This window comes from Hippocampus zosterae, chromosome 10, assembly GCF_025434085.1.
Source record: "Hippocampus zosterae strain Florida chromosome 10, ASM2543408v3, whole genome shotgun sequence".
Taxonomy (NCBI): domain Eukaryota; kingdom Metazoa; phylum Chordata; class Actinopteri; order Syngnathiformes; family Syngnathidae; genus Hippocampus; species Hippocampus zosterae.
Window position 1 is genome coordinate 16,988,083 of NC_067460.1, and position 10,632 is coordinate 16,998,714.

A 10,632-nucleotide genomic window follows, 5' to 3' on the forward strand; every position below is an offset into this window, starting at 1 on the left:
TGATGATTAAGCACAGGGAAGACGTAACTTCAAAGTGGCCCGTGACAAAAATGAGTTTGTATTGATAGTATATATCTTATATACTATTATATAGTATATATGTATTATATACTATTAATACTTACAAACGAGGAACTAGAGAGCAAAAATGACTCAGACGAGATCGAGAAAACAACACTTTCGCAAAGCAGTGGTGAATCATTTCAGACTCCAGTATCCCCAGAACTAAAGGTTATTTACCTGATTACTCAAGAAGTCAAACCACCCACAACATAAAACAAACAGGACATGACTCATGTCATTGAGCTCAAACAGAAATCTGCCCCCAAACCATTTGAGGGGCAGCATGGCTCAATGGTAGAGTGGTCGTCTCCAAACCCATAGGTTGTGGGTTAGATCCTCGGCCCATGTGACCATTTCGAAATGTCCTTGAGCAAGCCCCTAGATGCTCCTGATGCAGCATCTTCTGTAGGGGAATGAGGAGTCAGCCACTACGTTTACATGCAGTCAGTGTTGGGGAGAAAGTCAAAATTCCCTTTTCCGAATCATTTGGAATGTTCCATTTGCATGTATGAGTTACACGACATGTTAATCATGACCACAAATGGTGTGCACTTGTTGACCTAACATGGGACCTTGGGTTAGTCTTATCCCCACTGCCAGGCCATAAGAGGCCGTACCCACCTTTAGGCATGTATCTCTAAAAATGGACCGAGAAATAGACATTTCATTTTATCATTGAAGCAACTTTTGTGTTAGAAAACATCAATGCTGAGTTATTTATCACTGTTGGCCAGTCTTATCTACAAGAGACTATGACAGCTTTAGCGAACATACGCAATATGCAATAAACACGTCAATGTTGGCGAACAATTTTGCAAGTTACATTCGGAAAAGATAATCTGCAGCGTTTTTTGTTTGACATTGTGTAAGGTACATTGTAGTCATTTTCGTAAGCGACTTTTATTTTCTCTTGCATACACCTCAGCATGCCCAGCTCAGTAATGTCATCAATTTTTTTCCGAGCACCGCGGATTGCATTCAACACGTCAGAGTGCCACGGTGCTAATAAATAAATATTTTTTTTTTACATCGTGTCCTCTTTTTATTGAAACTGCCTGATCTCGTTGCTAAACGTTTCGCTTTACTGCCGTTTAAAAAAAAGACCGACTCGGACTGGGGAGTAATTCAGTTAACAGCGGGAACACAACTACAATGTGTTGCGTTGTAAACAAAGATACCCAAATAAGTGGCGCAGACGTCCCTTATAACGCAACGCGGCGTAACTACACGTTCCAAAACCCTACCAAGGGTGTCGTCATGCTTGAAAGTGACAGATTTTTTGATTTTTTTGGTAGGCACCAAAAATCTATTCTTCCCCTTGAATGCAGCGCAACCAAACTTGTGTAGCGCTCATTTTAAAATGAAATCAACACTTTTCGCAAGTATAATCTAAATTCCCGCCAAAAGCAAAACATCCAGTAAAACAGCGGTTTGGTGGACGTCTTTTACGATGGTTCGCTGCCGTTTTGTCAACATTTGCCCCAAAGGTTTGAATGAAACAAACATTTGCCATGAAGCTATCCCTCACCCGTGACGTTTGACGACATGCGTGACGGATGTGCTTTTGTCATCAGTTTTTGTTCGCCAAAACTACAGGAGGAAAACCTGTGCTTCTAAATTCTGGTGTTCATGTCTGCTTAGAAGTAAATAACCACTTTGTCCCCCGTCTCACACAATTTATTTATTCATTTGTTTATTCAGTTAGTTGTTTCTTTTTGCCATAATATAGACATTTATTAGCTATCAGCAGTAGCTATGAGTGGCTCGGAGACTCAAGAATCAGATCGCTCTGAAGAAGGTAGGCTATGCACTGTGTAAACATTCTACATGCCCAGTTATTCAAATCCCGAACTACACGCGAGACTGGCACATTTAAAGATTTTTGGCTAATTGCTCGAAGCCATTGTGAATCCAATAACATCCCCTAGATTACGATTAATTATTGTTATTTTCCATTAGATATCAGGGCGTACGCACGGGACATAGGCATTGATCCCGAGACTGAGCCAGAGCTTATGTGTCTTGCCAGGGAAGCTATATTTGCCCGTCTTCCCCCAGGATGGGCTGAGAGGTAAGTCACTGGAGGTGATACAGCCACAGGGCTCCATTTTTACTTCTCTACAGTTTGACATATATTCTCAGTTATGTACTGTACCTTTGGCAGAATTGCACATTACATACTGCATGAAATAAACCTGATTATTCAAACAAAAGTCACTGGCAATGTAGAGGTTGACAGTGTGACTTTCAGTGTTAATGGTTGTTTATATGTGCGTTTTCCCCTGTGACTGACTGGCGACCAGTCCAGGGTGCAGTCTGCCCTTTGTCAGGAGGGATAGGCCCCCGTGGCCTGTATGTAACCCGGAAGATGATAAGGCTCAGGGGTCAGCAACTTGAATAGGGTCCCTTCAAAATAGTTGTGTGGATACTGTATTTTAACACAGCACAAGATTAACCAATGTGAAACACAATGACTCTTGACACTTTTGTCATTTATCTTATGTATAAATACTACAGATCAACAAAGGGCAGAAAAACACAGACATGAAGAGTCTGCTGCCACGATTCCTAAAACGGTAAACACATGTAAGAATCCAATTCAAACAATAACACTTTTAATAATTCATATATTATTTGACATGTTAATAGTTGGTCATTTGAACAAGCACTTCATGGGAATGGACATTTACAAACCACATTCATTTCTTTTAAACCAGGGGTGTCCAAAGTCGGTCCTCAAGGGCCGCTGTCCTGCCTGTTTTCCAGCTCTCCCAGGAGCAACGCGCCTGATTCAAATAATCTGGATTGTTCTAACGCTGCTTCAGAGCTGTCTGATGATCTGATGATTTGAATCAGGTGTGTTGCAGAAGGGAGAGATGGAAAACAGGCAGGACGGTGGCCCTCCAGGCCTGGAGCTGGACATGCCTGTTTTAAACGTTCGATTGGGAGCTGTTATCATCTGATTTTCTGGCCAGAGCCTGGCACCAAACATGTGCACTGTGGCCATCAATTGTTTGTTTTAAGAGCTATGGTATGTACTGTATGCCAGATAAAACTGCTGATAGACCACAACAAAAATAGTGCAGCAGGTTCATGTAAATGTAAGTACTGTATATTCAAATGCAAAGCTCATACTACTCTTTCAACTGTACACTTGAATGCAGCAACATAGGCTGGTTTGTGAGAATAGAAACCGAAACTACCCCTGAGGATTTAGTGAACATACGTAGTTTGTTCATTTTTGCAATTTCCATCTGCATTTGCAAAGAATCTGCTTCTGATTGGCTACAAACCAAAATACCAGAGTTGAGTTGATGACATTAGGATCCAAATTTAACAGTATTTAAACACCCGTTGTTTGAGCTGGTGGCGGGTAGCATCTTTGGGGACAGGAGAACACGACCTAACTGACTCAAGCTTGGCTGTTTAAAAGCCTTTTCGATGTGCCAATATCTATAAAGCTAGGGCGCCGTTGCCCTTCCTCTTTTGTTCCCTGCTATGCTGAATTAATACTGCACAAGATTCGACCTGTTTGTCATACTGCAGTAGTGTTTTAGCGCCGGCTTGTGGCATCTTGGTGCCAAGGAACTACTGTATGTTGAAGTGAGTTGTGGAAATGTGTTTTATGCTTTGTTGCCATTGGGCTTTTTTTGCCTGGATTAGTTGGAATTTGATTTATTTCTGTTATTTAGAATACCAATTGAGGCCGTTTCAAACTGTATCCTGCTTTTGACTATGTGTGACTTTATCCCTCCAGCAAAGACGAGAGTGGGAACCCGATCTTTCACAACCACTATTTACAGACGACGACTAACGAGCACCCCTGCAAAGTGCAGTACCGCAAAATGGTGATCCAGGAACGTGAGCGTATCCAGCGCTCCGTTGTTGTTGGAAGCTCACTAAGTCAACTGGACAAGAAGGAGAATGAGGACGCTAATAATACACACACAGTGAGTGGCTTACGATACTTTTAATAAATATACTGGGTAAGGTACTTGAAAATTAATTTGTTGTGAAGTTAAACAAACAAAGTATCGTAAAACAGTCATTAAAAGTCATTCAGTTTGTTATATTGGTAAGCCCGGCCGCCCCCCAAAATATATTTTCATCATTATATATTTTTTAATGAATCAGCCATTTGTTCAATTTTTTTTTCTACCAAACATCGGAATCAACATCGGCATAGAAAAAAAATAAATCAATTGCATTCAGATCATACTGTAATTCCAATCAACTGATTGATTCCTGCTCTCTTAAATTCCTCGTATGACTTTCCTAGTAATGGAATATTTGTGGTCCTTGCTTTTTCAGGGACTTTTTTGCAGTGGGTTCTTGAGTGTAATAGGCAGCAAGTGCGAGGAAACATCATCTCAGACACTGCCCAGCTTTGATGACGAAGATGATGGGAGCTCAGAAAATCAGGTACACTAAGACGAGCATACACCAAGTATACAAGTGGAGGCGGGCATGTCAGTAAATTTTGCCGGTCTGTCACTAGTCCTTCGACAGCAGTCGGGCCACCCGTCCGCCATCGTCACTACGTCTTTATTTCAAGCCGACCAAACCTGTCATCGTCCTCTCATCGTTTTATAATCGCTATTGTAACTACATTTCCATCATTGCTAAATTATTTATCACCACTATTGGAGAAACGTCAGCTCATTATCTTCCTCATCTTCGGCAATGGTTAGTGACAATTCCAGTGAGGGATGAAAACCCATTTCCGTTGGTGCAGAGTTCATCCATTTTCTTAAGGTTGCCATCACTCGACCGTTCGTCAGTGATGGCTCGAGAACAATTTCCACCGCTACTCACAGAATGGCCGCTTCTGCATCAAAAATTTTACATGAAGTAAAAATGATGAATTACGTGAAGTAAAATTTGCTGTACGTTATTTACTGTTCGCATCCCAATGTTATTTTAATGCTAAACATCAATGTTACTACAAATCAACATTCCATCTAATTATGTCTCGCATCAAAATAAATAGGAATATTAGAGTAGCTACCTGATATCTTTGTGGTTTTGTTTTATATCTTAGTGGTTTTGGGCGGCCCGGTAGCCCAGTGGTTAGCACGTCGGCTTCACAGTGCAGAGGTACCGGGTTCGATTCCAGCTGCGGCCTCCCTGTGTGGAGTTTGCATGTTCTCCCCGGGCCTGCGTGGGTTTTCTCCGGGTGCTCCGGTTTCCTTCCACATTCCAAAAACTTGCATGGCAGGCTGATTGGACGCTCTAAATTGTCCCTTGGTGTGAATTTGAGCGTGGATGGTTGTTCGTTCGTCTCTGTGTGTCCTGCGATTGGCTGGCAACTGATTCGGGGTGTCCCCCGCCGACTGCCCGAAGACGGCTGGGATAGGCTCCAGAACCCCCCGCAACCCTAGTGAGGATCAAGCGGTTCGGAAAATGGATAGATGGATCTTAGTGGTTTTGTTATGTACAATATTTACTGTGTGAAGTTAAAATTGTTTTAGCTGTCTGCATGTGTCAGTTAAAATGCATGTATACATTTGTGACCACATGTTCATCATAGGACTCTGGAGGCACTGTTAGTGGCGATCAAGCAGAGATGTCAAAGTCGGAAATGCTTGATAAGACCCCTTCTGGCGACCAGAGTAGTGATTCACCACTGCAACAGGTACAATACATTGTCATATAAAATGGTTGCTTTGGCTCAATAAAAGTTGGGGAAAGACTGTCTTGGATCAGCCCCATAAATTCGACACGAATTTGTCATAGAATTGAATCTTCATCAGCCTCACTTCGCACCCAGTTCGTGCTCAACCTGTCTAATTCCAAATATTTGGACTTACTCCATATTAACATCTTATTGCCCACTCATTGCATATATTGTCTTCATCTTGTCATTGAGTTGAATTGAAGTACTGTACTTGTTATCGTTATCATTATTTTTTTTCTCATCTTTAAGTTGACGTCCGACATCTCTATTTCCTGTGACAGTCGGCTGGAGACGGACGAAAAAGATGGCGAGAATGAGGCGACTGATGCTGCTAAGGGGTTTGTTTTGTCTTTTCATCTTGTTGGGGATGTCATGAATGCCAAAAACAGACAATAAAAATCATTTGTCATAAATCCCTAAATTTCCCAACTATTTTACAGTGATAGTTGTAACATCAACAGACTTACTTGAATTCACCTTCATCTCAATGTAACTTGTGTGTGTGTGTGTGTGTGAGTGTGTCACTTTTGTGGAATTAATTGTTGCCACGAAGAGTGCTGGAGCCTATCCCAGCCGTCTCCGAGCAGTAGGCGGGGTACACCCGGAACTGGTTGCCATCCAACTAGTTCAGTTGCTGGTTGGATGTTTTTTGTTGCACACATAAACAAGCAACCATCCATGCGTACAATCACCTCTCGGGAGAATTTACAGTGTTCCATTAACCTGCCATGCATGTTTTTGGAATGTGGAAGAAAACGGGAGTACCCGGAGAAAACCCATGCAGGCATGGGGAGTACATGCAAATTCCACACAGGAAGACCAGAGCCGCAATCGAACCCTGCACCTCTGCACTGTGAGACCGATGTGCTAACTAGTCAACTACCGTGCCGCCACTTTTCATACGTTAAAAATGCAAAACAAAGTGTACAGAAAAAAACGTAACCAATGGAAAGAAACAACAACAAAAAAACAAAGATACCCATTCTTCCCATCTTTACATATAAACACACAGACACAGCACAGAATATGACGTGATCGTCTCGGGACATGGCAAGGATCCAGGTGAGGAAGATAATCTGGGAGCAATCCATACCTAGAGGTGTGACAAGTCCTCAACCACACAGGAGGTACCGCTACAGACCACCCTGACCCAGGTAGACCGGGGTCAATTCACGATGCGCGTAGCCCCCAAGTTCCCCGGCTCCGGGGAGTCCACAGGATGGCATTACCGCGGACGGAGCAAACGCACCTCTCTGAATGGCGGCTCCTATTTGAAATTATTCCAGTCATGTCTTGATTCTTCATGAAAACTAATTTTACCTTTTTGAAAAAGATAGTCACTCAGAGGTTCTGAAAAGTTGCTAAGTCTAGCGACCGAATCGCTATGCAAGCAACACTGTACTTTTGTAGCGTTCATAGTCATGTTGAAAGTCTAAATCAAGTCAAGCAGTGCACATCAGCAGGTGCAGGCTTTGAACGATGGAAGCTGCCGATAAAAGTATTTTTTTCCAGAAAAAAAAGTTGTTATGATGAATAAACTCGGATAAATCAATTAATCGCTTAGTTCTAGGCTGATGGGAGAGAGCAGGAGCGGATTAAGGTCATAGGGAAATTGCTTAAACGGCTTCACTTCTAACAAGTATGGGAATTCAGGTTAAAAGAAGTCACTCATTTGGAACAGTTCCAAATAGAGTTGTGCAATATATAATACATCGATTTTCATAGCTGCCATAGAAAAGCTATCACACGATATCACGTGCTTACAAATAGAGGTGTTTTTCAATAACAAGACATTGAGATGCCTGCACCAGATGTAGTGCAAAGATCATTTAGAATAGATGATAATCCAGCTCCATACTTTTTCCCTGGTTCACAGCACACATGGTCCGACCCATCTGTATTTGCAAACAAAATCCTTCCACACGACTATTCTTTGTCTCTTATCGGCATCTGTTTTACATGTCACCCAAAATGTTCAGGCCAAGACATCACAGTCAGGCTGTCTGAATAAGATGAACAACCTCGTGTTCCTAAAACTCAAACTTTGGTAAAGGTCATTTGTTAGCACTTTAATTGGAAAAACGGTAGGCATATTTGAATGTTACGCAAAGTACTCATTTCTGCATTCCTAGAAACGTTTTTTTATTTTTTATTTTATTTTTTGTCATTTCGCAAACTGACTGCTGGATCACATTATGTCCAGACTACCAAATTGGATACCTGCCCTTTTTGAGTTTTTATCAGTTTTGTATTCTTGTTTGCTAAAACAGCTTCAATTGATTTGCACCTCTTATTCAACACTCCTCCAGCCCAGATGAATCGGGGCATGACTCCTCTGTTGAAGACAACAGTGCATCATTGGACCATGAATGCAATAAGTTCGCTGACCCAAGAGCGAAAGAGGACCAAGAGAAAGAAGAACTTATCAAAACACCTGTAGTGAGTTTCAATCACTGTCAAGATTTCCAGTCTAAAATCAAATTCACTCCAAAGCATAATAAGGTGATACAGTGATTATTGTTGCTTTGCCAGGGTTTGTTTTGCAGTGGATTCTTAAGTGTTTTGAGCAGTATGATGGATGAAAGTTCTTCAACACCTTCAAGCCGCGATGATGAAGACAATGCCATCTTTGAAAAGGAGGTAACAATGTCAAAGATGCTCATTTCGTGATGTTGGGCTCAGTATTTTTGTAAAAGTGAATTTCTTCTTCACCGTAGGATTCAAGAAGCACTGATGCAGATCTACTGGAGCAGCCACAAATGCAGGACATATCTGCAGACCACAGTACCGACTCGGAGCAACAGGTACTTCATGTTTGGCAGGTTTGATTACGGCAGTAGACGTCAAACTTAACATATTAGACACTTTTTTTTTCAGCTAGGGATAGATGTCAAAGAAGAAGATGAAGAGACTGAGGGAGGAAAAAGGTGTGTAGCTGTTTCGATGCTCTTTCCTGAAATATGTTCATATTTATACTTAAGCGTTCGTACAGAAGGACTGATTCCACAGAATATCTATATAGAGAAATTTTAAGTAACTTCGTTTTACCAATACTGGCACACGCGATTTAGCGCGTACTCCATGGGCTTGTCTGGGATGCCAGAATCTCTGAAGGATCCTACTTAAGTCTCAAATGACGCTAACCGTATGGGTAGCTTGTGTTTTCCATGCTTAGAGTTTACGTAACATGTCACGGCCCATCAGATTCTAAAAAGACAGTCTTGTGTGGTAAGAGTAGGTAGAAGAGTTTCATGGTTTTCACCGTACACCCCCGGATTTAAGAAAAGGGAGAACGGTGGTAACATGCAAAACTTTTCAAGGGATGTTGCAGTCAATTCCACCTTGTGATACATCTTTTATACATTTACCAGCCATATACCAGCCTGAACAGAATGCAATTTTAATTTAATTTATCAAGGAAATATCGCACAATATTAGCTTGTTTCCTGAAACCACCTCCATTAAATCGCCATCGTCTTCCCTCTTTTCTCTGCAGCCTGGATGAGTCTCAGTCTAGTTCTGCTGAAAAAGGCCGCCTTAGCCTAGAAACACACGGCCCTGACGACATTCAGATGCCTTCAGTGAGTTCTTCAGGAGCTGAAAAAGACAAACAAGTACAGGAGGCTCCCAAAACACTTATGGTGAGTGGCTGTTAAATCGAATATCTAACATTGTACGATCTATGTAGCGACATATGCATGCGAGCGCACACGCAAATACTATATATTGCGATGATCGGGATCTTTATCAGGCTCCTGCAGAGCTTGCGGATAAGCTGATCATTTGAATCAGGTGTGTCGCAACAGGGAGAAGCAGAAAACATGCAGGAAAGCGGCCCTCGAGGACCGGCGTTTGACACTTAAAGCTTGACAAGGAATCATTTGACAGGGAAAAATTTAAAACACGTGCGACCCTTTATCGTTTAAGTAATTGAACAACGATTGCATTTCTTTATTTATTTAGCAAATGAGTATTCACAGCCTTTGACATTGAGCTTAAAATTGCGCTTCCAATCCATCCCGTTTTTACTGATCATCTGTGATTATTCTACACCTTAATTGTAGTTCACCTGTGATCAATTCAGTTGATGGTGATGATGTAGGCACACAACTTTTGACATACAAGGTCACACTGATGACAGTGCTTGTCAGAACACAACCCAAGCATGAAGTCAAAGGAATTGACTGTAGATCTCAAAGGACAGGCAAAAGCGTATAGAAATGTTTCAGCCACTTTGAAGGTCCCGGTGGGCTTAGAGTCCCCTGTTATCTGGAAATTGAAGAAGTTCGGTACCACCAGGACTCTGCCTTGAACAAGCCATCCGCCTAACTTAAGTGACTGGAGAACAACCGCAGTCACTGAGCTTACCAAGAATGCTACAGTCATACAGTCATAGCTCGAGCTTTCCTCCGTACCATCCCTTCACTGAAGCATAGTGGTGACAGCATCATGTTGTGCTGATATTTGTCAGCGTCAGAAACTGAGAAACAAGTCAGGATAGATGGGAAAGCTGAATGCGGCAATATACAGTCATCCTGTATAAAAACCTTCTCCAGAGCACCCTGGACTGATTCAGACTGGGATGTCTTTCTGCAGGACAACAACACGAAGCACACAGCCAAAATAGCACTGGAGTGGCTTCACGACAACTCAATGAATGTCCTAGAGCGGGTCAGCCAGAGATCAGCCTTGAATCTGATTCAACATCTCTGGCGAGATCTGAAAATTGCAGTTTACTGACGCTCCCTTTTCAACCTGATGGACGTTGAGAGGTGCTGTAAAGAGAAGTGGACGACACTACCACAGATAGGTGTGCCAAACATCCATCCATCCATCCATTTTCAACTCCACCTATTCTAAACAGGCTTGCGAGGAGTTTCTGGAGGCTATCC

At 42.1% G+C, this 10,632-nt stretch overlaps 1 protein-coding gene across 1 annotated transcript; it reads left to right on the plus strand.

The window, feature by feature from the left end:
* Positions 1 to 1,357: 1,357 nt before the first annotated feature.
* On the plus strand, positions 1,358 to 10,544 carry LOC127608533 (centrosomal protein of 164 kDa-like). The gene is made up of 12 exons (XM_052077651.1): positions 1,358 to 1,861; positions 2,023 to 2,134; positions 3,821 to 4,013; positions 4,375 to 4,485; positions 5,594 to 5,698; positions 5,990 to 6,078; positions 8,050 to 8,179; positions 8,273 to 8,380; positions 8,458 to 8,544; positions 8,618 to 8,667; positions 9,237 to 9,381; positions 10,337 to 10,544. The coding sequence occupies exons 1-12, from the start codon at positions 1,819 to 1,821 to the stop codon at positions 10,478 to 10,480; spliced, it is 1,317 nt and encodes a 438-aa protein (XP_051933611.1). The 5' UTR covers positions 1,358 to 1,818; the 3' UTR covers positions 10,481 to 10,544.
* Positions 10,545 to 10,632: the final 88 nt, after the last annotated feature.